This window comes from Gymnogyps californianus, chromosome 15 (genome assembly GCF_018139145.2).
Source record: "Gymnogyps californianus isolate 813 chromosome 15, ASM1813914v2, whole genome shotgun sequence".
Lineage (NCBI taxonomy): Eukaryota > Metazoa > Chordata > Aves > Accipitriformes > Cathartidae > Gymnogyps > Gymnogyps californianus.
The window spans coordinates 17,545,744-17,573,599 of NC_059485.1; the positions used below are offsets into that span (position 1 = coordinate 17,545,744).

General features: G+C 53.5%; 2 protein-coding genes across 4 annotated transcripts; one reads left to right on the forward strand and one right to left on the reverse strand.

The window, feature by feature from the left end:
* The first annotated feature begins 980 nt into the window (after positions 1–980).
* Positions 981–7,738, forward strand: LOC127022410 (glucagon receptor-like). Its single transcript, XM_050906000.1, has 13 exons — positions 981–1,121; positions 1,366–1,462; positions 1,804–1,911; positions 2,199–2,320; positions 2,426–2,532; positions 2,646–2,802; positions 3,775–3,934; positions 4,134–4,194; positions 4,386–4,455; positions 4,921–5,009; positions 5,187–5,325; positions 5,628–5,669; positions 5,817–7,738. Exons 1-13 carry the CDS (start codon positions 1,044–1,046, stop codon positions 5,886–5,888), a joined length of 1,302 nt encoding a protein of 433 aa, XP_050761957.1. The 5' UTR covers positions 981–1,043; the 3' UTR covers positions 5,889–7,738.
* Positions 7,739–9,132: 1,394 nt separating this feature from the next.
* ANKS3 (ankyrin repeat and sterile alpha motif domain containing 3) lies at positions 9,133–27,425 on the reverse strand. Of its 3 annotated transcripts, none has more exons than XM_050906098.1 (18): positions 27,366–27,425; positions 23,436–23,536; positions 23,111–23,294; positions 22,563–22,761; positions 22,218–22,339; positions 21,399–21,480; positions 20,573–20,708; positions 20,099–20,257; positions 18,832–18,957; positions 17,799–17,914; positions 16,750–16,917; positions 16,096–16,220; positions 15,687–15,828; positions 14,910–15,082; positions 13,544–13,659; positions 12,571–12,654; positions 11,980–12,074; positions 9,133–11,740 (listed from the first exon to the last, which is right to left on the reverse strand). In XM_050906098.1, the coding sequence occupies exons 3-17, from the start codon at positions 23,278–23,280 to the stop codon at positions 11,992–11,994; spliced, it is 2,001 nt and encodes a 666-aa protein (XP_050762055.1). In that variant the 5' UTR covers positions 23,281–23,294; positions 23,436–23,536; positions 27,366–27,425; the 3' UTR covers positions 9,133–11,740; positions 11,980–11,991. The 3 variants fall into 3 exon arrangements, 2 of the variants coding, with proteins under 2 accessions (XP_050762055.1, XP_050762057.1); XM_050906100.1 differs by lacking the exon at positions 27,366–27,425 and adding an exon at positions 24,188–24,248; XR_007767349.1 differs by lacking the exons at positions 9,133–11,740; positions 11,980–12,074; positions 12,571–12,654 and adding an exon at positions 13,750–13,905 and having other exon boundaries at positions 13,624–13,659.
* Positions 27,426–27,856: the final 431 nt, after the last annotated feature.

Here is a 27,856-nt window from a genome sequence, read left to right on the forward strand (position 1 = left end):
CCGGTAATAGCGGGGCTGCCGGGGCTGCGGAGCCGCCGCCGCGCAGGGTAAGCGGGCGGAGGGAGGCGGCGGCGGCACAGCCCGGGCGGAGCGGGACCCCCGCGGGCACCGAGCGGGACCGACCGGGGAACCCCGGGGGGGGGGGTCAGGGACCGGGGAGCATCCGTGCTGGCCGGGGAGCACGAGTGGGAACAGACCGGGGGGTGTCCGTGCTGGAAGGGGCGTCCCGGGATGGGGCCGTCCAGCCTGGAGCGATGGGGAGCCCCGGGGGACCCGGGCTGGGGCCATGTGTGCTGGCCGGGGAGCCCCGGGGGGGCCCGGGCTGCTTCTCCCTCCGGACCCCCCCGACTGGGCTGTGTGGGGCAGGGGGCTGCGGAGGTGGTCTCTGCGAGCAGCAATGGGGCTGGGAGGTGATGGGGTGCAGCTGATTTGGGGGGTCCCATCCTGGCTGGCAGGCAGCGGGGTGGGGGGAAGCACGACAGGTCCCAGGGGAGCCCCTGGAGAGGTCTCCTTGCCTTCCCCTGGGGTTGTCCCCGCAGCCCTGGCCCCTTCCCGGGGCTTGGTGGCAACAGGCCACCCATGGGGTGCTGGCCGCCTGCCGGGGTGAGCAGCAGTGGCACGGGGGCTGTCACATCGGTTACCGGGATGGCTTTTGCTCCCCTCCGACTTCAGCATCATAGCCCCCTCGCTTGCCAGCTGCCCCAGGGGCCGGCAGCGATGGCATGGAACCTGGCAAGGCTCAGCCAAGAGGTGTGATCCAGTTATGCCCTGGCTGCTCTGCCTGATGCTCCCCGAGGTTTTGGCTCCGGCAGTGAAGTGACCCCGGGGCTGTGGCAGCCCAAGACATGCCTGCGGCTGGCACTTGCACCCCAGTTCTCTTCTGCTGCCTCGGGGAGCGCATCTCCTCATCCGCACCGGCGTGGGCGGCCGGCAGAGCCATGCCATCCTCAGTCCTCTGCCCTCACCCAGGATCCGGGTCCCCAGCTCAGCCCAAGACGCACCCCGGCGCTGGGAGCACTGGCCGCGGGCTGGCAGGGGCAGCCATGAGGGATGTGCTTGGGTGTGGGTACCGGCGGAGCCTCGTCCATCTTGCCTGGATGTGCCTGTTCTCCTCCGTGCCGGTAAGGGGCAAGCTGGGACTGGCCCATGGGGCAGCGGGGTTGGCACTACCGGGCTTTGACCCATTGCGAAGGGGCTCGGTCCTGGCTTCGTCGCATGTTCCTGCCTGTCTGGAGGATGCTGGCATGCAGCAGTTTGTCGGGGGGATGCAGGCAGCCGGCTTGGGGAGCTGCCGGGCGCTGTGGCGGGGCGGGCAGGCCAGCGTGGCAGCCAGCCGGAGCTTCTGACCTGACTCTGGGCTTGCAGAACGGCGGGGCCAAGGTGCTGGAGAAGACCTTCGAGGAGTGGATGCGGTACCGTGACGAGTGCTTGAGGAGGATGGCGAGCGAGCCCTACCCGGCAGGTACCCGGCTGCGCCCCGGCTCGGCGTCAGATGTGGGGGCATACGGAGCTGGGCAACAGCCAGGGCTAGGGCTGGGTTTTATCCCCCCTCCAGCATCCTCTACGCTGGTCTCCTACGGAGGGATGAGCCAGGGGACTGACGAGTGTCTCCACATCTCAGATGAGATGCCCAGGGCTGGGATGCCCTGGGGGGCAGAGGCTGGTGTGGGGCACCAGGGCCCCGTTCAGGGCGATGCCAGCCCCCTCGGAGGTGCTGGCAGCGGGCTGGGACGGCAGGGCTGGATGTGGCCGTACCGCCAGCGCCTGACCATCGGCTTTTCCCCCCCTCGCTGCTGTTAGAAGGGCTCTTCTGCAACCGGACATTCGACATGTATGCCTGCTGGCCCGATGGGAGCCCCGGCACCGCCGTCAACGTCTCCTGCCCCTTCTACTTACCCTGGTTTGAGAAAGGTGATGATGACCCTCTGCCACCCCAGAACTGGAAGCCAGGGCTGAGCCATGCCGGGGAGGGGAGAGGCTCTCGGGGTTTCCCCTCCTGCCCGTTGCCGGGGGGAGAGGGACCCACGAGCAGACCTGGGGGTAAGGGGACACATAGGGCACGAGCAGAGCCAGCTCGTGCCCCGCTCACGCCTGCCCCAGAAGAGGGTCTTTGGGGCTGAGCAGAGTCCGACCACATCGTCCCAGGAGAGGGGTTTGGGGGAGCCCGAGGGGAACGCGCCGGTGCTTCGTGTCCGCAGTGAAACACGGGCTGGTGAGCCGCAGGTGTGGCACCGACGGGCAGTGGGTGACGGTGAACGGCAGCCAGCCCTGGCGGGACTACTCGCAGTGCGAGGAGGAGATGGAGTCCACCGAGGAGGAGGTGGGATGCCCCGGCCCTGCCGCTGGGCAGGGACAGGCAGGGGCACCCTGGCCGCGCAGGTGGGTGCTGCTCGCCCGGGCTTACCAGCTTGGTGCTCGCCTGCAGGAGGGTGCCCGCCGGCTGATGGTGAGCTTCAAGGTGCTCTACACCGTGGGGTACTCGCTGTCGCTCCTGACCCTCGTCTCTGCCCTGCTCGTCCTCACCGTCTTCAGGTAGGAGAGCCAGGGGAACACGGTCCTGCCCCTCGTCCTTCCAGCCGGTGATGGCCGAGCCGAGGGGTGCCCCCGCCACCCGCTCGGCCCCCCGACACCCTCGCTCTGAGCAGGAAGCTCCGCTGCACCAGAAATTACATCCACGCCAACCTCTTTGCCTCCTTCGGGCTGCGGGCGACCTCGGTGATGGTGAAGGACGCGCTGCTGGAGAAGCGCTGGGGCATGGAGGTGGTGCAGGTGGCCGACTGGGAGGCTCTGCTGAGCCACGAGGCAAGTGCTGGCCCATGGCAGGGCCCTGCTCGATGCTGGGCTAGAATCAGGGTGAGGACCCTTGCCCCAGGGAGGGGTGTGCAGCCGGGTGCCGGTGCCCATGCAGCCCCAGGCACCCAGTGGGCAAGCTCTTAGGGTGCCCCTGCACCTGGTGGGTGAGTTTTTGGGGTGCCTATACACCCAGTGGGCAAGCTTTTGGGGTGCCTGTGCACCCAGTGGGGGAGCTCTTGGGATACCTGTGCACCCAGTGGGTGAGCTCTGTGTCTGTGCAGCACCATGCACCTGAGGGATGAGCTCTTGGGGTGCCTGTGCTGCTCATGCACCCTGTGGGTGAGTTCTTGGGGTGCCCATGCACCCGGTGGGCGAGCTCTTGGCGTGCCTGTGCAAGCACCATGCACCTGAGGTATGAGCTCTTGGGGTGCCCGTGCACCCAGTGGGCAAGCTCTTGGGGTGCCTGTGCTGCCCATGCACCCGGTGGGTGAGTTCTTGGGGTGCCCATGCACCCGGTGGGCGAGCTCTTGGCATGCCTGTGCAAGCACCGCGCAACTGATGGAGGAGGTCTCGGGGTGCCTAGGCTGCCTGTGCACCCTCTGGGCAAGCTCTTGGGGTGCCTGTGCAGCACCATGCACCCAGTGGGGAGCTCTGTGTCTGTGCAGCACCATGCACCTGAGGGATGAGCTCTTGGGGTGCCCGTGCACCCAGTGGGCAAGCTCTTGGGGTGCCTGTGCTGCCCATGCACCCGGTGGGTGAGTTCTTGGGGTGCCCATGCACCCGGTGGGCGAGCTCTTGGCGTGCCTGTGCAAGCACCGCGCAACTGATGGATGAGGTCTCGGGGTGCCTATGCTGCCTGTGCACCCTCTGGGCAAGCTCTTGGGGTGCCTGTGCAGCACCATGCACCCAGCGGGTGAGCTCTCGGGGTGCCTGTGCCCCCGTGGGCACGCTGCTGGCCCCACGGCAGGTCTCCTCTCGCAGGCGGCGCTGGGCTGCCGGGCGGCGCAGGTGCTGATGCAGTACTGCATCCTGGCCAACCACTACTGGTTCCTGGTGGAAGCCGTCTACCTCTACAAGCTGCTGATCGGGGCCGTCTTCTCCGAGAAGAATTACTACAGGCTCTACCTCTACCTGGGCTGGGGTAGGGGCCACCCGGGCGTGCGGTGGGGCTGGGGACAGTATTCGGTATCGGCGAGCACCGCGGTCCAAACCGGCACCGGGAGGGTGCAGGGTGGGGGCTCTGCTGACCCTAGGCGTCCCCGTGGTGTCCCCCGCCCTGGGGCCGGTTTCTCAGCTCAGGCGGGTGCTTGGTTTTACAGGGTTTGCTGTGTGACTTGCAGGGACCCCCGTGGTGTTCGTGGTGCCCTGGATGGCCGCCAAGTACCTGAAGGAGAACGCAGAGTGAGTGGGGAGGGACGGGGGGGTCCCGCCGGGATGCTCAGCCCCAGGCTGGGCTTCGGGCTCAGCTGGGGAGTGGGATGGAGACTGCTGTGGGTCCCTGACCCACCTTGCCGGGGCTGGCACGCTCTTGGCCTCATCCTGCACCTCCTGGCACGGGGTGATGGTGCTGCTCTCCGTATCTCCCTGGGCAGGTGCTGGGCGCTGAATGAGAACATGGCTTACTGGTGGATCATCCGCATCCCCATCCTGCTTGCCTCCCTGGTAGGGGGGCACCCGCCAGCCCCACGCCGTTTTGGAGAACAGCAGCTCAGCCCCTGGTTCCCGACGGCAGGGGGGTGGGCAGCGACCCCCAGGGCAGCTCCCAGCAGAGCCCAGGAGGGAGAGCTTGGCCTCCAAGGCATCGTGCTAAATGCACATGGGTCTTGGTTTTTTTTTTTCACCACCTTGCTAACCCCCAGGCTCCGGGAGTCCGTGCATGGGGGGTGCGCCGAGCCCCAGAGAAGGGGGCCGGGGGTGGCCCCTGCTACTTCCTAGCTGGGATTTTGGGATGGCAGGAGGGGAGGAAGGGCAACTCGTGGGACCCAGTGCCGTTGGGCTGCAGCAGCCTTGGCAGTACAGGGGGGTGTCGTCTCCTGCAGCCCCTGAGGGTGCGTATCATGGCCAGGGTGGGCTGCGAGGGGTGGGGGTGCTGGGCTATGTGCACCCCTGCGCTGTCTCCCCTCCCAGATCAACCTGCTGATCTTCATGCGGATCCTCAAGGTCATCCTGGCCAAGCTCCGTGCTAACCAGAAGGGCTACGCGGATTACAAGCTGCGGTGAGCCGGGAGGGAGGGGGCGGCCGGTCGTGGGTCCTGGTCCTGAGGCCATGCCACCTCCACCCCGCACATCATTAAATGACCACCCTGAGATTAACTCAGAGCTCGTCCCTGCCTGCAGCTGTGCCCCTGCCCTTTAGTACTCACTGCCGGAGGCGTCCCCTTATACTCTTTCAGGCTGGCCAAAGCCACGCTCACCCTCATCCCCCTCTTCGGGATCCACGAGGTTGTCTTCATCTTCGCCACCGACGAGCAAACGACGGGCATCCTGCGCTACGTCAAGGTGTTCTTCACCCTCTTCCTCAACTCCTTCCAGGTGAAGTGGGAGCGTGAGATGTCCTTGCTCTGTCCTGGGCACACCACGGAGCAAGAATTGGAGGGGGGGGGGGTCCCTCTTCCAGCTCGCTCTCCCCATGGCGCCCCAGCCTTTGGCCGGGCTCAGGGAAGGGGACACCAGCTCTCCCACCCCCAGCCTTGTTGTTGAGTGCATGATGGACAGCGGTGGCAGGGGGGACCTCGGCCCCAAAACCACCCAGAAACGGCCCGGGGAGACTAAGCCCATCCCAGCCCCGGGAGAGGGGGTGGCAGTGGGGGCTCACTCCCCTGCTCTTCCTCCAGGGCTTCCTGGTGGCCGTGCTGTACTGCTTCGCCAATAAGGAGGTACGTACCTGCTGCAGCTTCTCCTGCCCGGCGCTGGGGCTCAGCCCTGCCTCGGCCGGTGGCTTTGCCATCCCAGCCCTTGCCTGCTCGGTCTGCGGGGAGGGCTCGGCCAGGGAAAAGCCCCCGCTCTCTCCCCCGCCGTGGCAGGTGAAGTCAGAGATGAAGAAGAAGTGGCAGCTCTGGAAGCTTGACCACCCGGCGCTCTGCTGCGCCCAGTGATGCGGCAACCGGCGCCGCAGAGCCGGAGAGTGGCTGCTGGCCGCAACGGGTACCGGGGCCCGGCTGGAGGACAGGACACCATGGGGAAGCCGTGCAGCGGCAGCACCCACCTGGGATGGCCAGGCTGGGACCAGTGTCTCAGCTGTGCCGCACCTGAGAGCACTGGAGCTGCTGGAGGGCATGTCCCCCCCGCTGCGGTCCGAGGGGGAGGCAAGCATCCTTGGCTCTTACCAGACATCGCTGCCCCCTCAGAAGAGCCTCACCTCACTTGGGCTTGGTGAGCTGCACGGGGAGATACGCCTGCTGCTTTCTACCACTGCCTGAACACCATCAGCTACCTCTGTTGGCATCCACCAGACGTGCTCATGGAAAACCCCCTTCCCATCCGCATCAACCTGGGCACCTGCAGAAGGGGGTGATGGCAGCTGGAGAGGGAGCCTGGCCATCAGCAGAGGGCAAGCAGCGGGGAATGGGAGACGCTGCTCAGCCCGGCACTGCCGCCCAGACCTGCTGCCCCAGCGCCCGGATGAACGAACACCTCCTGCTGCACCCTGGGCCATGCCAGCGCTGCTCCAATCCAGGGCACAACCTTCCTACTCTCCTTGCCCTAAGCAAGGGCCATCTCACCAAGACCCTGAGAGCTCCCAGACATCCATCCCAGAGTCATCCTGCAAAGCTCTTCATAGCGAGCTGCTGCCTCTGCACCTTCTCACCACCCTCATCGCTGATGCAGAACACGGCATCGGCACCTGCCTCCCTTCTCGCTGCTCTCCAGCTGCACAAAACACCAGGTTTCCTCCTCTCCGAGCTCCTCCTGCAGCAGATCCCCCCATAGCCCCCCATCGCAGCGAGCAGAGCCAAGGCAGCAGGCACGCATGTAGTTTCCCGCAGCGCTTGAGCACTTTGACTGTTGTATTCACCCTATGTGTTAAGGGCAGCACTGCTTCTCCTTTGGTGGCAGGGGAAAAATCATAAGGGAGAGTGAAGGACTTGAGAGCATCAGCTTGCTGGGAGCTGAGCCCGACCTCCCGTGCGTCCCTGGCCCAGCGTCCAGCCCAGCCACCTCCCCCTTTGCAGCAGGGAGAGCTGTGAAGTCCCGGGCAGGAACCACGCTCAGCTCAGGAACAGTTTTGCTGGCAAAAGGCTGGACCTTTCTGGGCCCAAGATGGGTTCAAGATGGTTGCTTTCCGGTAGGGTGCCAAAGCACCAGCTGCCTACCCTTGCGAAGCAGCTCGGTGAGCCTTAGGAAGCCCAGGAGCATCTACGCCTCTGCAAGCGAAGCATCCGAGGCTATGCGGTTTGAGCAGTGCTGTTCACACATGGCTGCATGCATCTGGCTTACGGCTCCTTCCCTGGGGCTGGCCCTGGTGCTCTCCAGTAAGAGCCGAGAGCAGCAGCAGATGCCACCACCCCCCCGGCCCCCTTGCTCTTACCTTCAGTAGCAGGACAGACGTGCTGCCGAGTCTGTCGTTCCTACTGCGCAATGCTTTACCTTGCAAAAAAAGGCCACTCCAGCCGGAGGGAGAAAGCAGCTCTTACTCTCCACTACATGCAAGCGGACACGGGTGGTTCTCCATCTCCAGCCCCCTTCGCGTACAGGCTGGGGGAGAGCCTCTTGCAGATGCAGCGTCTCAAGGAGGGTTGCCTTGAGCGCAGAAAGGAAAGAGGCTGCGCCAGGCTCAGCTGCAGCTGGGTTCAAGGCTGGAGAGTCATGCAGGAGTTTTCTGGGATCAGTGTAACCCCTGTGAGACCATTTTGCACATTAACTCTCTTTTCAGATGTAAATAAACGTTTATTTTTCAGCAAGCAGAGCATGCTGCTTCTGTCTGCTGTGAGGGAGGGAGACAGCTCTCGGGCTGCATATGCGAGGGGACCGATTTGCACTTGAGCACACACACTCCCAGTTACAGGGTATTAAACAGGTACCCAGAGCCCCCAGCTCGACACAGCGCTCTGTTCCCCTCCCTAGGATTACAGAGAGGAAAGCAGCAAAATAAAACCCTTAACACGATAGTGATAAATAATACAAACAGCAACCCAAATCACACACACCAGCTCTGGTATCAACAGAGCCATCAACACGCAGAGCAAGGGAGCAGGTAGTTTCTCCCGGACAGGAGCTGGATTGCTGTCTGGATTCTCCTTTGCTCTTTTGCTGGGTGCGGCGGGCTCCAGCAGCCTAGCACGGGTGTGCACGCTTGGGGCACTGCTACAGGAGCTGATGCCAAAGCTGTAAGAGGCCACACTGCTTGGGAGGAGAAAGCTGGCCCTCTTCTTGAGATCTAAGCTAGCCTCCCTGATGAGCACTGGCCCTGGTGCTTCCAGGTACTCTCTGAAGTGCTGCTGTGTGCAAGAGGGAGCTGAGAAGAGACAAGTAACAGTTCTCAACACCAAGGACCTCGAGAGAGGAGCTATCTCCAGTTCTCTCCTGGCAGTTTCAGGACTGCGTATGGAGACAGAAAGCCCTGGCTGCACGCTGGCCCGCTGTTGGGCTGTTGTAGGACACAACAGGACTGAGAGAGGGCAGGGATCCGAGAGTGACTGTTCCACTCCCACCAGTCCAAACCCCAAGTCAGCTTAATTTGTGTTGACATACACCAAGAGCTTTAGTTTTGACCAGAAAGATTTTTATGTTGCCCTATTTAAAACTTCTTCTGATAGCTGCTGAATTGTGTGCTCTCGACTGCCTGCCTCTAGCGACAGATCAGAGGCTGGCTGAAGGTTTCAAAGAGCACAGTCACACCAACAGCTCACAACAGTCTCAGACCAGAGCTGGGCACAAGGTCAGTACTTCATCCTGAGAGGAAAATACCAGCACACAACTCAACAAGGCCTGAACTAATTTCTGAATTAGTGCAGAGACAACTTTTGCCATGCAACTGGGACCTTTTAGGGGCAAGAGTGGCAATCCCCAGCCAGGAAGGAAAGAGCTGAGCCCGCAGAGGAGCACACACTTTGCTACCTGTGCACGCTCTTCCTCTGCAGCTCTGGCTCTGCCTGACCACAGGAATTCCTACGTCACCTACTGAGCTAGTGCTGCAAGGGTGTCCCCTCCGACAGGAGCCAGGCAGGGCTGGGAAGCTGTGGATAAGGCAGCCCCAGATCCCTCAGCATGCGACCACCTGGGAGAGGAAGCTGGAAAGCACTCTCTGTATTCCCGATTGTCCTGAAATAAATCACTGAGGTTATTCATGACTCTACAACCCCTGCTCTCTCCAGAGAAACCCACACACCAGAAACAGGTTTTCAGTTTTTATTATTTTATCCAAGTCAGCAAACACTGTTTTATTTGGACAGCTTGCCTTAGGGTAGCACCAGAGTCCCTGCTGCCTGCACAGCCACCCTTTCAGCAATGAACGCTGTTTAAAGTCCTCCATTTAAGGGATTGCCTCCTCAGGGAAACACTATTCTATGAAACCCTCTCCCTGATAGCCCCCCTTGGGCTACTCAAGCACCCCTTTAAGCCTTTACATCTGGGCTCCTGCAGCACCTTTTCTGTGGGGCTCTCCTTTTCCTTCATACATACACTGCTGCATCTCTCACCTACCCCTTTTTCCCAGGCCCCCAAGCATTCCAATCTATTGGATGTACCAACTTACCCCCCAAAAAATCCTTTCTTCCACCCTATGACCTAGCAAAGCCAGCCCCAAGTCTGTGTAGCCTCTCCTTCCAGCCACCTACTTTTCCTGCACAGCCTACCCAGCTCTGAAGGCATTGCTGAGCCAGGGCTTTCCTTGCTCTCCAGATGCTCCCAGGCCCTTTCACTTGGGTTTTTGGGGTTTGGTTTTGGGTTTTTTTTGCTTCTATGAAAACTTTTCCCCTTTCCCCACAGATATCTTGCCTTAAATTCAAGTCTGGGCTTCCAAGGGACACAGCACTGACAACCCTGTACTAGTGCAGCCAGAGACACGGCCAAGGCTAGGGAGAGGGCAGTGCAAACTGCCTTGGCACTCCCCACCATTCCTCCAGCAACAGGGAATGAAAGACAAAGCCCAAAATACTCTTCCCAGCACAGCCTCAACACTCTGAGAAGCTTTCAGGGATGCTGCCTTAGGAGAATTGGCTCCATCTCATCAAAACTAATTCTTCAGAGTGAAATCTCCTGCAGCCTTGTCCCACTGCCTGCTGCGCAGCTACCACCAGATGCCCACGTGCATATACACCCAAGTCATTTGCTAAAGAGGAAGAAAATAGCGTGCCACGTTAAGTTTCAGAGTCAAACGTGAGTAGAAAGCAGCACCCCACAGCTGAGCACGTCGCCAAGCACGTACAAGCTGCCAGCAGGACAGGTTCACATCAGTGGGCCATACCTGCCGCGGTGCCCCGAGGCTGTCCCCAGGAAGCACAGATACACCAGTTCGGTGGGACAGTCAAACTACATCTCACCTTTACCAAATGCAGACTAGCCTTCAAGCCTGCCTAAATGGTCTTGGGCAGCTGATCAGAAGGGGTGACTAGTTCAAAGGATGGAGCCAGAATGGATTTCTGTGTTTTGGCATCTGTGATCAAGGTCTAAAACAATCAGAAGGAACGCACGGTTTCTTCCTCTTCCCAAAGAGACTTTTCCAGACTCATCAAGGCCATCACTCACAGACTTCAGGTTTTGTTGTTTGGGTTTTTCCCCCCCACAGGACTCAGCAATACACAGGAACAGAGAATCACTGGAAACCATTTTACATCAACGTAACTGTCACACCAGAGCCCTTGTGGCTGCTCGCCCAGCTCCAAGAGACTGAGCAGTCTCTCTGGGGAGGCAGCCTCTTCCTGCACCATTTGTCTGCCCTTTGAAGACACCCACACCGCGGACAAGAATGCCTTGGGAGAACTATTTCCAAACACTAAAGCCCGGAAACCAAAGGCAGGCAGCGGTTGAGGACCAAAGCTTTGCACCACAGCTACATCTGGGATGTGATTTCTTTTGCCCGTCTCCCATGTGGGACAGATCTATCCCTCAGTTCTTGTTCTGCCTGCCTTGGCACTCTGCTGCTTGCCAGAGGCACAGGAGACTGAACAGTCTCAAGCTCTTCGTTCTCTCTTATGTCCTTCCAGGGGAACATCTGCCTTGCAACCGCTGTCAGTGTTGGGATCTTGGCACTGACAAACCAGACCGACAGAGTCTCTGTCATAAAGCATTTACCACAAAAACGAGTTCTTTGGGAGTGAATAACATGATCACAAACAACCCCTGAGGAGGGCGAGAATCTGAACTGAACCAAGGTGGGCTGGCTGGAGGGAGAGGTTTGGAGGCACAGATCTGGGATGGCAGTAGAGCAGACATTCTAGCTAGAGACTAGGGGTGCACGAGCTTCACTGCAGCTCAGTGAGCCAAACGTTACAAACTCTACTCGCTTTACCCATCCACAACAAACCTGCCTTCCTTATTGCCTCAGATACATTTTCTGTGCCAATCCACACAGCATAGAAGGAGCCAGGGCAAGTGTCAGAGGCCTTGGGGAGGATGGGATGCAGAAAAGGATAATTAATTGATTGCTGTGGGTAACTGTCAACGTTCTAACACCACACAGCCCTGAATGACAAGGGCTGCAGGAAGCTTAAGGCAGATAAAACTTCTGGGCTCGGTGCTTCTCCTCTTAACCTAACCTTTTGGTACAAACAACAATGATCCTGGGAACCCAGACAACAGCCAGGCCCAAAGAGCTTCTGGGTTGTTGTCTTCTGCTGTCCCTCATTCTCCCAGGCAACGTTCTCTGATGGCTGAGACCTTCTTCCACGCATCCGCCAGCTGCTGTGGCACTCTCAGCAGAGCTGCGGTGCTGCCAGCACGGCCCTCACGCTCATTCTCCCAGGCACACTCAGCTTCCGGGTGGAACAGTCACCCGACGTCAGTATTCCTGCAGCCACCAGGAAAAAGAGGACAGTCACCCTTTCAGTGGGACAGAGACACAAGGGGACTAAGGATTTTCCAAAGGGAAAACCAACACAGAGGGCACATAAGGACTGGTTAGAGTACAGCCTCAGTGTGCAGGCTATGAGCACTGGGCACACGCAGCAGATTGCTGTTAGTTGCTGTGAGGAACAATGCCGCCCTCAATGCCACAGCCCTCTGCGGCTGTCGTTAGTTCCCACTCACCCTCCTGCTTTGTTATGGCTCTAGCCAGCTCTGCCCACTCTGCCCCGGGGCTTGGAGCCTTTGGAGGTTTTGAGTCACAGTCTGCAGAGCTTTTCCTGAGGACAAACCAAAAGGAAAAAAAAAAAAAAAAATCAGTGTTAGCAAGCAGTAAAGAACAGGCTGCAGTCTGCATTCAGACACTGTTATCCTGCCGTCTCGCTGCCTTCTCCCCTGCCGCTTCCAGTGCCCCGAGAACAGGAATGTCTCTACTCTGACTGCCTGTTGCTGGGACAAGTTCCTGTCATCAGGAGAACGGGACACAGGCTTTGGGAACCAGCAGCTCTGACCACTGAGCAGGAGAGAGACAGGGGGCCACATACCCCCTTCTCTCAGCCTGGACCTGTCAGCAGAGGATGAGGCAGAGCCCAAGATCCGCAGTGAGAATAAGTGCAAGAAAATGCCAGCACCAACTTCAGAGCCTAGAGACTTCCCTGAATGAGAGGGGATTGTTAGGTCCCTCCAAACTACCACTGCCAAATCAAAAACCTGCCCAGCCACACCTCCCCTCCAGCACAAGTCACTCCAAGTGCCCAGAGTCCTCCCCCACCTTACCCATTTCTCCCACACACTCCTCTAGGACAGCCGACAGCTCAGGCAAGCTCAGAGACTTCAAGGAAGGCGGCCATCCTTCCAGCACTGCAAGAGAGAGGAACCGCACTTTTAGTCAATCTGCACACTCTCTGTGACAGAGGGGAGACAAGGGTTTGGTGCTGCTGTGAAGCATCCACACCCAAAGCAGCTCTAGTTACATGGGAAGAGTGCTGGAACTGCCTGTGACAAACTGACAGGTTTTTCTGGCAATTCTACCACTTAAGAATATATTTTTTTTTATACTAGCTGGGTCATAGATTAACAGAATTCAAAGAGATTAAGTGTAGCGGACAGAAATCAACAGGATCTCTACTTGTCTCACTTTTAAAACACAAGCAGCAAAGAGCACATCTCTGGAAGCATGTCACGGGCAGCAGGATCACTTGCTAACTCCTCGTGATAAGGAGCTGGCGGGCCAAGCCTGCCCAGCCACGTACAGCAGTTCGCCCCGTGGACCGAACGGCACAATCCCCCAGACTGGGTCAGGGAACCAACCATGGCTTCCGATTCAGACCTTGCTCTAGTGCACAGTGCGGTAACGGAGCCGAGGCGCCCACACGCTGCAGCACAGGAAGGGGAAGCCACAGGCCCCGTGCTGCAGGGCTGCCGCGGGGTGCCTGCGCTACAGCTTTGCATTTTTAGCCACAAACACCTGCCAGACCCCAAAAATTCCCACTTGCTAAGAATCAAATGTTGCCGAGAAACTCTGCTGCAGTTAAAGTCCAAACGCCTTGAGTGCTTTATTTAAAGCATTTGCTTTCCCGAGCAAGAATTTTTACATTAAATTTAAGGGTTTAGCTGCTCATCTGTTTCCAAATCACTTCTAACTTCATCCTTTCAGCGATGAAAGACAAGCACGTGGCTTGCTGTGAGGTATCCTGCTGTTCACCCACCCCTTGCAGCCATTTCTGTAGTTTGATAAGCTCTTCCTCACCTGGACGCTCACCAGGCCGCCTGCTCTCACCGGTTCCCAGCTGCGCCTTTGTGTCCAGCACTCTGCCGACTGCCTGCCCTTGGGTTAGCCGGGAGGACAGCTCTGCTTGACAGGATCTGCCAAACAAGACAAAGCCCATCAGAAGTGCACAGGGACACTTCTTGGAACAACATGCCAGTCTGTGCACTCCTACATCCTGCAAGTACCTGCTTGGGGTGCCGAGGGACCGCATCTAACGCCCTGGGTTACAAACTGCTCCTTGTTCCTTCCCAGGAAGAGGAAGACGTGCCCCAGACAAAGCTCAGGGCGCTCTCCACTGTGCCCCATCTCCACAGCAATCTCTGCCCCTGTCCACAGAGGAGCTGCGGGGGGAGAAGAGAAGGAGGGGGCGGGGTGAGCAGGAGAAAGCCCAAGCCAGGGGCTGCGCCTGGTTTATATGAGAATCAAGCCTGATCCAAGGTTTCTAATGGGCAAAGTGAAGCTACCTCAGGACAGGCATCAGGTTAAAGCAAGAGAGGCACACAAAGTTCCCTGGCTATCATCATCATACCATCAATTCAAACAGCGTATCCTCAGAGCACAGCAGGGCCCTTCTACCAGGCAGCCTCAGCTCCTCAGTCGGGGGGAAAAGGCAAGCGCTCTGCCCCTTGCAGCTAGGAATATTGCTCTGCTGTCCTTCTGGAAGCCAGTCCCAGTTCTCCCTGGCTTGGTAGTGAGCAGACCCCATTCCCTGTTGGGCTCGGATCTATAAGCAGTAGGATTAATGCCACCTTCAAGGACATGTCTGTTTACCAGTGGACAGAACAAGGCCCATGACAGGAGACGAACTGGGGCAGGGAGAAAAGCACCACAAAGGCAACAAAAGGTGGGCAAAGACAGAACTCAAAGGCAGTGGTGTGAATGAACAGAGCAGGTTTTTCTGCTAGGTGTCAGAGTTGCAAGAAAAGTATTCTTCACTAGCCAGGGCAAGACATTGCAAGTCCTTTGATACGGTTTGGAAGTTAGAAGCTCTTTCCTGCATTCACCCGATCACCAAGTTATACCCTGGTCACTGGGTCTCATGTAAGCAGAAACAAAGCACTTAGCCTTTTAGTTCCTTCTAGTTGAAACAGGAACACCCAGCATCTCTGAAAAGTCAGCCCATTTATAGCTCATGCATCTGATTAAGGCTTCACATCTGCTCACGTGGCTGTGGCTTTCCACTAGAGAGAGTCAGGCAGGATCCAAAACGGGTTCAGATGCCCGGTGAGCTCTCCTGCCTTACCCTAAGCATCACCTGTAAGACTGCCAATATGACCTCTGATCTCTGTACAGCCCAAATCCCGTTTCCCAGTAGCCTCAGTGCCATTTCCTGGGAATGACTTACTTGATCTGATCCAGCAGGACTCCAGCATCCTTGGTGATGGCCTGAGCCTCTCTGAGCTGGCACTGGATGGCGTTCCAGGTCTCATCCCGCTCCATCAAACAGCTCTCAGCCACTGCACGCAGCTTCTGCTCCTGGCACACCTGGCCCTTCATCACTTCCACCTCTTCACACCTCTATAGCAGAGCAGAACAGAGGGTTAGGCTGGGAGTACTGTACATCTCTCTCATATGTGCCTGCTCTGACATCCCTGGAGTCCCTGCTATTTTAATGGCTTAGGCAGCCAGAGGGTTCCTGCAAAAGTGCGCCTAACCCAGTGGGAAAGGAAGCTGGATAAAACTTGTACACTGAATATAGTTTCTCTCCACACCAAGACCAGCCCCACAGTTACAATTCCCCCTTCCTCTCCATTTGCAAAGATACTCAGTAGGCCCAGTTTCCCAAATCAACAGAAGTCTGTTCACTAATGGCTGCACAACTGCACCATAAAAATGACACTACTGAAAAAGAGTGGGTATTCAATTCTTCCCACTCACCCTTTTAGTTCTCAGGTGGATGGGAAACAGAGACATAGAGGCTTCACAAGCATGGAGCACAGAGGATGAGGAGTGGATAAGCTGCACTTACGGTGTTACCTGATTTACTTGACACCAAGTGTGTCCACTGAAAGTTACGTCTTTTCCTTTACCCCAGGCCATTAGAGGCACAACATAAAAACATGCTACCGATCACTTATTGCGGTGTGATAAGGCATTGAGCAGCTTGTGACAGACTTCTTACCTTGTGCAGCTGAATGGCCAATTCCTGCATCTCAGCCTCCAGCCGATCCGCGTAGGCCAGCTCCAGGGCATCGCTGGGCGGCCGAGCGTTGCTGTGCCATCGGGCAATGGCAGAAGTCATCTTCCTCTTGGGTCCAAACAGACTGGTGGGAGAATGGCAAACTGTCAGGGACCAAACACTGCACCATCTGTCCCTAGGCCCAATGGGATGCCATGAGGACCTCTGCAGCCTCCTGGTTCCTCCAAGGCACCTCCAAAACCAGGAGCCTGTTACAGCCAACAGCTAGGGGATATTAAAAGTGTGTGGGAGGCTGCCAGAACAGAAAAGCACTCACTAGCTAACCTTTCCTGACCAGGTTGTGTGCACAGTTTGTAAGGGGAAAGACGAGAACTACATTACAGACACTCACGTGATGCCTATTTCCTTCAGATCACTCTCTGTGAGGGTCAGGAAGATCCGGAGGTCAACATCTTGCTCCTCAAACACTTGCAGATACTTCAGGCACCCAATCTGCTCAAGGAACGTTGCCAGGTCCTGCAGCCCATCCAAAACAGGTTTATTTATACCCTCACAAACAAAAGCATTACTATTCCTCTTAATCATAAACATCTGCTTCCTCATGTTGCTGTTATGCCTTCCTGGGTTCTAGCAGCAACCATGACTTCCCCTGGTTAACTGCCCTTCTCCACAGTCACACAACACAACAGGACTGGCCTGTCTGCTGCAGCCACTGCCTCTCGTAACAAACACAGAGAGGACACATCAACATCGACCCTAGCCCACACCACAGCCATGTTTGGTAGCACACCCACAGGCCTGAAGGGTCTAGAACACCCCTCCAAGCAACAGCCACACCTAAGCAAACAGTTCTTTGTACAAGAAATTGCTGTTTCACAAGCATTTAAGTTTGGGCAGAGGTTTGGAATCAAAGGTGTTTTGGTGACAACTTCCTTTTTATCTGAGAATGCCAAGAAAGCAGCTTAGGCAACCTTGGAAAAACCTCCCACGCTTGATACAGTGACAGTCTGCATTACTTTAGAGACAACTTTCTGTGCATAGTTACCTGGGGCCCTGTATAGGCAGGAGGCTCAGGAAGGATTAGGTGCTGACTAGAGCCCCCAGCTTTCCCTGGGCAGTGGGTCCACTGGCTATCACTGTTGCTGTAGCGGTTCTTGATCTTAAAGCTCTTGGCTTGTTTCCGACTAGGGGGACTGTTTCCATGGTCAGAATCCTGAAAAAGAAGGAAAAAACCCACAAAATGTAAAGGTCAAGTACGATCATGCAAAGATGTCAGAATCATTACAGCTAACAAGCGCAGACTCCTTCAAGTCCGAAGCTCTAAATCCAGGCAGTGGCCCACAAACACAGGCGACAAGGACTAACAAAGCCCTTATTAGGAAGGGCTGAGTCAAGTTACTCCCAAGATGGCAGCTTGGTACCATGGAATGGTATCAGGCTCTTGCAATCCTAGCTTAGGAAGCGACATGCCAGAGCAAGCCAGAGCAAAGGGCAATGCTGAATCCTCCCTGAACCAATACAATGCACTGAGATTCTACCTGTGAGAAGCTCCTCAAGATACAGAGGACTTTTGCTCGTGTTCAGCTCTATCACCCTTCTGTACATCAGCCCCAGGGCTATGTCTTGAGCCATGCGAGCTGTGACTTGAACCGTGGAGTAACCTCTTCTCCTTTCTGTACTTCAGAAAGGCCAATAGAGCACTGCTGTGCTTCTCTAAATCTTACTATACTGCCTGCTATCTGGCCGAGCTCAAGGACTGACCCAGCTCTAGCAAGTCATGTCCTTTCTTGACCACCACCTAGCTAGAAGTCTGCAAAGAGTTCAGAAGCTGGAGAGAACTTAAAAATTACTGACTAGCCATCCACAACCTACTCTGGAGTGAACGTGCTCTAAGAGTTAGCTACTAGCCAGAGATCAAACAAGCCAATCCATAATCTTCAAATATGGAAATTGGTTTTCTCGTCCCTGTAATACTACCTTTCCTCACACAGCCTGGTACTACAGCCTCCTGTGGAGGTAGAGTCATAGCAGGCTGTGGAAGGGTGACAGCACTGGCCAAGCTGAAGGCAGAGAAAGGAAAACTGAAAACCCCACCTCATTGCTTTCCAAGGAGCCTTCACTGCTGACTCCTAGGGCTTTGGTCAGGCATTCACTGCTGCTGCTGCTGCTCCTGATGGTTGCTAAGTTGTTGGTGAAGAAAACGTTATCCTCTGGAAAGGAACAGGGAAAAAAAAAGTTTGAGGTTCAACTTCCTTACGCTCAGTGCTGGTTTTGCTACACAATTACCAGCAAAACCTGCTGGAGATGTAAAGGAAGGAGAAACCCAGAGCAAAGCTTCATATGCAGCACTCATAACACAAGACGATTCTGAGACAGAAATATCCCATGTCTGATCCCAGGCACTAATCTTCCTCCAAGTTTGTTTAGTACCACAGAGAACAGGAAGGCTGAGTGTGTGTGTTTCTGTGAGGCTCTCGGTTATGGGGTAGAAAAGTGGGTTACTACCAAGCCTGCACTCCCATTAGTAAAGTTCAGGAAAGGCCCTTCCTTGAGCCCAGAGCCAATGCACAGCCACCTTACCCTTTATTGATTTAGGAACTGCCCTTAGATCCTTCCTTTGTGCTGCTTCACAGAATGGTGAGGTTGGAAGGCACCTCTGGAGGTCATCTTGTCCAAACCTCTGCTCAAGCAGGGTCACCTACAGCAGGTTGTCCAGGAGCATCTCCAAGGATGGAGACTCCACAACCTCTCTGACACCCTGCTCCAGTGTGCAGTTACCCTCACAGTAACAAAAATAAAAAAAAAAGGGCAGCATTTCCTTATGCTCAGAGGAAGCCTCCTGTCTTTCAGTTTGTGCCCATGGGGTTAACCCGTGGGGTTAAACCACAACAACAGCCTTGCTCCATCTTCTTTACACCCTCCCTTCACTTTATTTGTACAAATTGATGAGATCCCCACTGAGCTTTCTCTTCTGTAGGCTAAACCATCCCAGCTCGCTCAGCCTTTCCTCATAAGAGATACTCAAATCCTCAACATCTTACTGGGAAAGGAACACGCAAGCCAAGGGTTTGGTCTCACATCCAGGTGTGCACTGCAAGCCAGACTATTTTCCAAGACAGTGACTTACCCCTGCTGCTGCTGCTCTCCACATCCTGCTCATTAATTGGAGAGGTAACATCCCGGTTCCGGATATCGTCTGCTTCGCAGCTGCCATCATCATTGAAGGTAAGGTAGCCCTGAGGAGGGACCTGCTCTGTGGGCCAGAGGAAGGGAGAACAAACAAAGATTAGGATGCAAGTTACCAGGGAGGCTCCAGCAGCAAAAGCAACCACTCAGGGATTTGAAAATAATCAAAAGAAAAGACTGCCTTCTCAACTAGCAGGTTTCATTCTAAAAAGCACAGAAAAAAACTGAGACATGCATATGCCTGCAGCCTCCCTCACAAAAACACACATCAGCTGTACTTGATTTAGATGGTTGCATTAAAAAAAGTCAGAGGAAACAGCATCACAGCAGAGATGCACCTTAAATAGCAGCTTTCAGCATTTCCTCTCCTCTTCGTACCCAAATTGTCAAAGGGGAAAAACATCTGCTTAACAGAGCAAGGTGCCAGCTATGTCCCATCCCCAGCCAAGCACACCCTGTAAAACCAACCCCTCTCCATCTGTGTTAAATGATAGTGGGATGCTACTAGTGTTTTAAGAAGCTGACAGTATCATTGATACAGCCACTGCCCGTGGGATAATACGTATCTGTATTAAGAGAACGAACCGAACTTTGAACATGCTTTTAAGTCCATGTTCTTGGCTATTCTAGACAACTAGGGAATCAGCCTGAGAAATACCTATGGCTATGACACACAAGAAAACAAAACTCATACCACTGCATCCAGGGGTTGATGTCTGAACTGGGATCATCTTTCTCTTGGACTATTGCAAAGGTTTTGTAATCTCATTTTTAGTAGTATTTCAAGCATCGGGGAAGACCAAACTGACAGGTCTAGGAGCAAGTTCACTTCCATGATCAATGATTTCTTGGTCTGTGTGACCACTTCCTCTCTCATCAGCTTGAGAAGGGTTCTCGAACTTTTGAGCCTACCTCAAAAAGGGAAGCTGGACTGTTCTCAAGGGTCAGGGGAACAGTAATTGAGGTAAGAGCAGTGTTTGTTCCATAGAAGTGTTCCACTCATCAATATCCAGCCCTGACAAAAGAGTTCAAGGGGTTTTCTTTTCAAACCAGACATCGGATAGCCTTGTACGATGGTGTTCGCTATCTTTGTTTCTGTACAAACCACACATGAATCCCAAATGAAGAGAAAGATTGTTGGCACAGAAATAGCTGAAATGCATTTAAGACCTCAAAGGACTCTCAATTAGGCTTCTAACTATCCTCACCATAGCGAGACTGCTTCTTTCCCCCAATTCCAACTGCTGTTATCTTAGCCAAAGCCTGGGGCCCATCATGGATGCTGGGACCCTTGGTCCTACGAACAGGTCTCTGTCTCTGGGGAGCAGAACATGATTCATCTGAGGAACTCAGCTCTTCATATTTCCCTGTAGTTCAAACACAGATCGTTAGCAGCATAGTAATTCATTTACCTACTTTATTTGCTACTGGTCCTATAAATGCAGTGGAAAGAAAAAAGGAAATGTTAAAAGAGGGAGGGTGAAACAGTTTAACTAGGTCAGAAAAGGGCCAGCAGACAAGAAAATTCTTGGAACCATGCCTCTTCCATCCTCAGATATGCTGGAATTTCCAGGACAGACCAGCTAGTACTACCCCATACACACAGTAACATACTTTCAAAATATCAAAAACATCTCTTCAGGTTCTATCTTAAAATGAACAAGCTAAAACATCGCTGTTACCTGGACCCCTGCAGAAGACCTTGGGCACTGGGGCTGCATGCAAATCTATCAGCCCCACAATCTTCGTATGTCCATACTTCATGGCCAGTGTCCGTGCTGTGGCTCCAGTGTTATCTCTGACATCTGCCTTCACTCCCTATAGAAAAAAATACATGTTTAAAATGTACGTAGCAGAGGGCACTATATACAAAAATTCAAAGAAGCCAAAGAATTGTCTTAGTTCCTCCATCAGAAATACAGGCTCACCTTTGACAGACAGTTCAAGCTCCACTAATACCTTGTTGCCTTTCTAGTTATGCACAGTCTCCCCAATCCCTGAATGCCAAGTAGCCCAGGTATATGGCTCTTGTGCACTGCCACGGGGAACTAGTTTGTTTTATCTGAAAAATGTTTTGCATTGCTGCCTCCTCCTGGAAGTAAGCTGGACCAGTTAAATGGGATACTAAAACCAAATTGTTTACCATTGAGACACATGCATGGCCATAAGCCTTTGGAGGCAGAAGATGCCCACTAGCCCGAGCATGCAAGCCTGTAAACACAATATGGAGATCACCGCTTTAGCTGTTTTCTAATTCAGTCATTATTCAGTTAAATCTGGACAGTTAGACCTCACTCCTATTTGTGTAAGGCCAGTGTAAAATCAGAGTACTAGCCTTCAGAGAGGAAATACTTTGAGAAGAGTCCTGGAAGTCTGGGACTTCAAAAGTGACTGTCGTCAAGGATCAAACATAACACTGTAAGAAGTCTGGTGTCAATCTTGTGGTGGTTCTTCTGAGGGCTGGAACCACAGATTTTCAGCTTTACAGAGAACTGTCTAGACACTTACATGATTGAGAAGGTACTGAACAATTATCTCATGGCCAGAAGCAGCTGCTTCCATCAGAGGTGTATATCCATACACTGGCTCCCTAGAGAGAGAACACACACACATGGACTAGGATAATCAAAGCTGAAATATGCTGCAGTCTTTGCCATACCCTAATAGGGCATCTCCAGCCTTTACCCTCAGCTGATCACAAACTGTACCATGTATTGGCTGTTCTACTGCACTCTGGTCTATCTCAGTAAAACTCCCCGTGGAGATTCAGTAGGTGTTACTCTATGGGCTGCACAGCAACAGATTACTCTTCCAGTTGCAGATCTGCCTTTCAGTGGCAAAATCAGTTTTGCAGGAGCTAAAAAAGCAAGAACCTCTTGTTGACCTGAGGCAATTCGATATGCATAAATGTACAGGCAGTTCCCAAGGCATGGGAATGCACTGCACACTTCAAAAAAAACCAAACTGAACTCCAAGTACACAGAAAATTCAATAGAAAAAGACTTGTAAAGTGCACTTGAGTTCAGAAGGCATTGCACCTGTTTGCTTTCAGAATTTAGCCCATAATTAAACAAGTAGTAAATCTAATTTCTCTTGATCTTAGTTAAATAAACAATGACAACATGGGCAGACTTCACTGTTCAGTTTGCAGGTCACCTGTCCTTGTATTAGCTAACAGAGTGTGCCATACTTCCTAAGGTACAGGAGGAAAGACAAAAGCAGGTGTCTTCTCCCTGTCCGTGTTCAAGTGTGTTCCTATGCCAACTGCTGCTTTCGTATCTGAAATGAGATATCTTTTAAGAAAATAAATGACAGATTCCTCCTTACTTGCAGTTGGCATTTGCCCCATTGTCCAGTAAGAACTTGACCATCTGCTGATGTCCAGCGCTGGTGCAGTGAAATAAGGCAGTCCAACCGTGAATATCCTTCATCTCCAGCTCTGCGCCTTGCTTCAAGAGAACAGAGAATGTTCTTTACTGCACCCCCTCTGCTGGGTCTCTTAGCCACTGCCCCTCTGCGCTGTGATACCAAGAGAGTTTTTAAATCCCTGTCAGGAAGCTGAACTCGCAACAGAACACAAATTGCACACTTTGCTTGCAACTGGTGGAGAATCCTACCCTGTGCATTTAAACCATGTATTGTGGCTTTACCTATTTATTATGGGATACACACCTGTAGAAGAAAGTAAGCAACACTTTCATTTCCACAGCTGGAGGCCAGCATGAGCGGCGTCTGCCCTTCTGGCGTTGGGATGTTCACATTCACTCCCGCTTCCAGCAGCAGGTGCACAATGGTGTCATGGCCAATGTAGGAGGCATACATCAGTGGAGTCCAGCCACCACAATTCCTCTTATTTAAATCCAGATCTCCACTAAATAACAGAGAAAAGAATTCAGCTGAACTACTGTCCTGGAGCTGTAGATCACAGTAGGCTCCTGCAGCCTCTTGCTACCATCACTGTATTGAAAGAAGGCTGAAAAACATTCTAGCACTGAAGCCTGCATGGGAATTCCTACCAGCTCTAGCACAACTTCCACCAATCACTAAGGAGATAATTTTTATCAGCAGACTTGCCCTTGAAACTTGGTGCCTAAGAACCCTTTGGGAGTTCCAGCGATGTGCCGCCGTCGCAACGTTAGACCGACCTGTACGGCAGCCAGTGAAAAACCACAACTGGCAGCAAGTAACCACAGACCTGTGCCCTCCCCAGCCCTCCTTACCGCTGAATACACTCCTGCACCACTTCATACTGGCCGACGGAGGAGGCCGTATGCAAGTCCAGGGGAACGTCCAGCTCTTCCCGACAGATCATCTGACCGACCCCATGCCACATGGAAAGACTGCGGCTCAGCAGCTCCGACTCACTGGCTTCATCACTCAGCTCCGACATCCCGCCCTGAGTAACTAAAGCAAAGCAGAACTTTTAGCTGCTGATTTCCATTTTCTATAGAACACGGCATCACCCGTTGGCGCTACAGCTCCAAGGTGCCATGGGCTTGGAAGGTGAGGTCATCTCAGAGGTATAGTGGCATTTCAAATTCCTACCTCTACTTTGATTGCCTCCTTAGCCCGAAGCAATAAGACTTGCTGAGGAGTCTTTGCTGGCAGTTCTTTCTTGCTGCAGTGGACTCTGGGATTTGAATACACTGGAAAAATAAAAGCCAATAATGCTAAAAAACCATCTTTCAAATCTCATTTTAAGACTTCAGAAGCACTGGCTTTATTTCCTCCCCTTCTAATCAAAATATGCCTAAGGCAGCTTTGGATACCCTTGTCAAGAGAAGACTAAACGCCTATTTAAGTGCTGATGGCACGCTTAGTGTTATACAAAAGGATGTAATTCTTGGTCTGCATGTTTTATAATTCAGAGAGAGAATTAAGAATTCATGTGTCAGATGTTCCTGGTCTTTCTCCATCTGTCTTATATTACAGGATGGCCCTGCTTAAATTAAGACATGGTCATTAATAGTGACAACTGTCCACCGCTCTCAAAAGTAGTGAGTATCACCTGAATAGGGTGCACACGTCATTATGTCATCAGGTTGTAAGCAGATTGTTTCTACTATTTATTGTTTCAGCACTTCAGAAGCAGCCCAGTCCCATCTGTGTGAATCTTGGAAATTGCTGAAACACTTCGAGCAGCAGTGCACCTGCCCATTCATTATCTGAGCATGTCCGCCGTCCTGCAGACAGTAACTTAATTACAAAGCTAGTACAGTTTCATGACTGTCTGAAAGGTTTATTTCCCATCCCTAGCCTTAGGGAGCAATTGCATATTAATCATTTTAACCACTCACAGGAGAGTGTTCTTGTTTGGCACTTCATAAAAAGCCGTTCGACACAGCTGCATCTATCATCCAAGGTCTTCGGCTGCAGTTTCAGGCTACATCCAAGTCAATCCAATGGGAAGCGCTTTTCCCTCCCTGTAGTCTCATCACCCACCATGCAGCACTTCTGGGGTTTGCCTGGTCCCACTACATATTATGTTGGGCAGCTAAGCCAACATAAAGTATTCTTTCTTTTTCCTGATAATTTCTCACCAGTTTAATTCCTCAGACTGATTCATTCTGGGGTTGTGCAAATGCCAAATTTGGCATCGGTGAAGTATAAAAGAGAGCAGGAACACACTTTTCAGCAGCAGTTGCTCTTTTGATTGCCTCAGCTGTGACATTTCAAAACCGTACTTATATTTTCTAAAGAATTGGGAGTCTATCTTGCAAGCACCAGCCCCTTTTCTTATAACATAAGCAAAACACCTTTAATTTCTACCTCTTCGCTCCCCATCTGGATCCTTTCTCCCACACCTTGCTTTTTTCCCACTCCTGCTTCTTCAGTTTGTTAAGACACAAAAGCACCATCCATTCTATCTAATCAGCGTGTGCTGGTAATAAATGATTCCTTTTTTAAGATATCTGCAAAAGCACCTATTTTACCTAACAGCAGCAATTTGTATTACACTGGCAACCCAGAGGCCTCAGGCAAGAATATGCAGGGCAGAACACACATGAAAGACCTGAACACCTCACAATCAAAATACAAGGAGATATAAGTGGACTTAAGTGGATCATAAGGGGGGAAAGTAGGAGTGTTTCTCACTACAACAGATTAAAGCTGCCCCTGGAAGGCAAAAAGGCACGTTCACAGTTAGTTAAAGGAGGTAAAAACCCAGGACAGCATGTAGAAGCACATTCAGATGAAAGTGAAGCTCACTGTTCTCTCTGACCTCCTTGTTAATTGGATACATTAACTATAAAAAAATACAGATGCTTGGTCTTTGTCAGAATCAGCCCCACATCAGGTACTAGTTACCAACACCACTTTGGCAAGTTGATCCACAGTCAACAGGGCAATATTGACATGACAGAAAGGTTATGCTTGAATCCAGAATATTTAAGACTCTCAGCCTCATTCCTACCACCTGCACTGTGCTCTAACTGCCTACATCTTTGCTTCTTTGCCTTTTTTTTTTTTTTACTCTGAGATTTCACCCCAGCCTGAACTGGAGCATGATGTCAGCTGTGCAAGCACCTGAGAAAATACAGAGGGCAGCTGAACAGAATCCTGAGGAGAACAATAAAAGTGATCAGAGCCCTAAGGACTGAAATGAAAAGACTGGGTGAAATGAAATCAGGGTTGTCTGGTCTAAAGAGGAGATGCCTGGAGGGGACAGGTGATAACAGCCTTCAAATACATAAACAGTTGCTGCAGAGAGGACAGAAATTATCTGTCCTTGTGGTCATGGCGAATATGACAGGACATAACAGGCTTAAGCTGTAGCATGGAAGATTTTGGTTAAAGACCACAAAAATCCTTCTAAAAGTAAAAACAAGAGTACTGCGATGGATTACCAGCAGAGATTCTGTTGCTAAGAATAAGCTAGACAAAGACGTCCTGAACATTTACAGGCTATTCTCTTGCTTTGAGGCAGAGCAATTAAGTTAACATTTGTTAGAGACCTTCCTCAGCCCCCGTGAGGCTATTATTATTATTGTATTTACTACATCAACACCTAGCTATTCCTCAGAATCAGAACTCTATCTACAGTGGTGAGACTCAGAGCAGGTAGCAAACACCACACTGTGTGGATTCAGAGAGTTTGCTGAGCAGATGAGAAAACCAGAAGGTAGGAAAAAAGAAATATACCATTAAAAACTTAGTACAAAAACTGCAGCAAAAAGGACCTTAGTATACCTTTTTGGAGGCTAAGCCTAAGGAACAAGTGACAGCAGATGAAAGAGTGGCAGAAGAGCCATACTAAAATAAATGGGAGGCAATTTGAGAAGCAACTGAGGCAACCAGTTCCCAACACAGAACAAATCCAACACTGCTCATTAACCACCACTCATCAGGCACCATTAAGGTGCACTGGCTCTGCTAAATTCATTCTCTCACATCCCCTTCCACAAGCACAGGTAACATCCACACAGGTCCTTCTGTCCCAAAAGACACAAGACACCCCAGACAGCACAAGCGTGGAGGTTGTTGGAGTTTCCAACTGAGCCATCAAGCTGATAACATGCTTCACTTCTGCTCCTGACTTAGTTCTATCTCCACTAAATTCAGCAACAACCTATTGGAGGAAATAAGAAGCCTTGTTACATCCTTGTAGAGGCACAAATAGTCGTTACCAGCTCAATCACAACAACAAGTGGTCCCAGAGCCAGAACATCTCATCTCTGCACTACTGTTGTCTGCTGACTGACCAGAGATGGGCACACACATTACAGCTGTAGGAACCACATCAGGTTTCACAGGACAGTGGCATGTGAGAGAAACTATTCCTGCAGCACAAGCTCCAGCTGAGGACCCACAACTCCTAGGTTCAATCCCACACGTGCCTGTTGAAAAGACACCAAGCTCTTCATCTGTACCACGAGCCTGGCACTCTCAGGCATGTTAAAGCACATAATACGCTCCCAAAACGACAAGATAAGAGGCACAAAAACACTTCAACAGCCACATCAAGGAGCACATCTCCCAGGACAGGGGCTATGCCAGACAAGGCACAGCACTCCAAGGCAGCTGGACACCACAGCCCCCGGGGCTCGGTGCCGGGCAGGCTCCAGTCGCACAACGATGCGCCTGAAGAGGAGCAAGCCCGGTTGTAGCTGTCCAACAGGTAACTACATGGCTGTTACCACAAGTCTTACAGCAAAACGGTTTCCAGGCACGTTATCCCTGCACCTCACCGGGCCATGGGTCCCCCGAGGCCTTCCTAAGAACTCGGTCTCGGCCCCGCGGCGGGGTAGGCCGGGGCACCCCAGCGGCGCGGGGTCCGCGCCGCTGGGGTGCCCCGGCCTACCCCGCCGCAGGGTCGGTAGACCTCAGCTAGCGGACTAGAACCGCTCCGGCCCGTCGAGACCGGCGACCACCTGGGAACGGCCCCATAAGCGGCTGCGCCCAAGCCGGCCCCTCCCCACAGCCACCGGAGAAGAACCACCACCCGGCCCGCCGCAGGGCCCGCCACCCACTCACCTGCACGCCCGGTGAGCTCCGCTTACCGGAAGTCGCCCCGCCCGCGCAAGGAATGCTGGGAACCCTCCGCCTTAGCCGAGCCTCCAGACTACAAAGCTCAAGAGCCTCCGCGGCGGAAAGGGAGGCTCCGCCCCCTGCGGCGTCGGCCAATAAGAGGTGCCTCTGTGAGGAGGCGGAGCGAAGGTCAGCCAATGGGATTCGGGTTCCGCGGGAGGGCGGGCGGTTCTAGCAGGCGGGGCGGACCCGAGCCGGTGGCTGAGGTACGGGGGGAAATAAAGAGTCGCAGAAGTGATACGGGCGGGCGGAGCGAGGATCGCGGAGCTCTCAGAGCTGCGTTGTTGCTGGCTGGCCCCTCTCTGGTTTTTCTTCATCTTATTAGTCACGCCGGTTCGCTTTACCCCGCTGCCAGGACCCTAGGCCGGGGCTGAGGCGGGGCGGAGGGGGGAAAGCCTCGGAGGCGCCCGAGCGGGTGCTGTGAGTGAGGGGAAGGG

What these genes read in the sequence shown, in the direction of transcription:
- LOC127022410 (XM_050906000.1), top strand. Translation starts at nt 1,044, where the DNA reads ATGAGGGATGTGCTTGGGTGTGGGTACCGGCGGAGCCTCGTCCATCTT. An exon ending in GCCTGTTCTCCTCCGTGCCG is followed by an intron (nt 1,122 to 1,365) that starts GTAAGGGGCAAG and finishes CTGGGCTTGCAG; the next exon opens with AACGGCGGGGCCAAGGTGCT. An exon ending in CTCGTCCTCACCGTCTTCAG is followed by an intron (nt 2,533 to 2,645) that starts GTAGGAGAGCCA and finishes CGCTCTGAGCAG; the next exon opens with GAAGCTCCGCTGCACCAGAA.
- ANKS3 (XM_050906098.1), bottom strand. Translation starts at nt 23,280, where the DNA reads ATGTCGGAGCTGAGTGATGAAGCCAGTGAGTCGGAGCTGCTGAGCCGC. An exon ending in GGGGCAAATGCCAACTGCAA is followed by an intron (nt 21,481 to 22,217) that starts GTAAGGAGGAAT and finishes TTCTCTCTCTAG; the next exon opens with GGAGCCAGTGTATGGATATA. An exon ending in GGTCTTCTGCAGGGGTCCAG is followed by an intron (nt 20,258 to 20,572) that starts GTAACAGCGATG and finishes TTTGAACTACAG; the next exon opens with GGAAATATGAAGAGCTGAGT.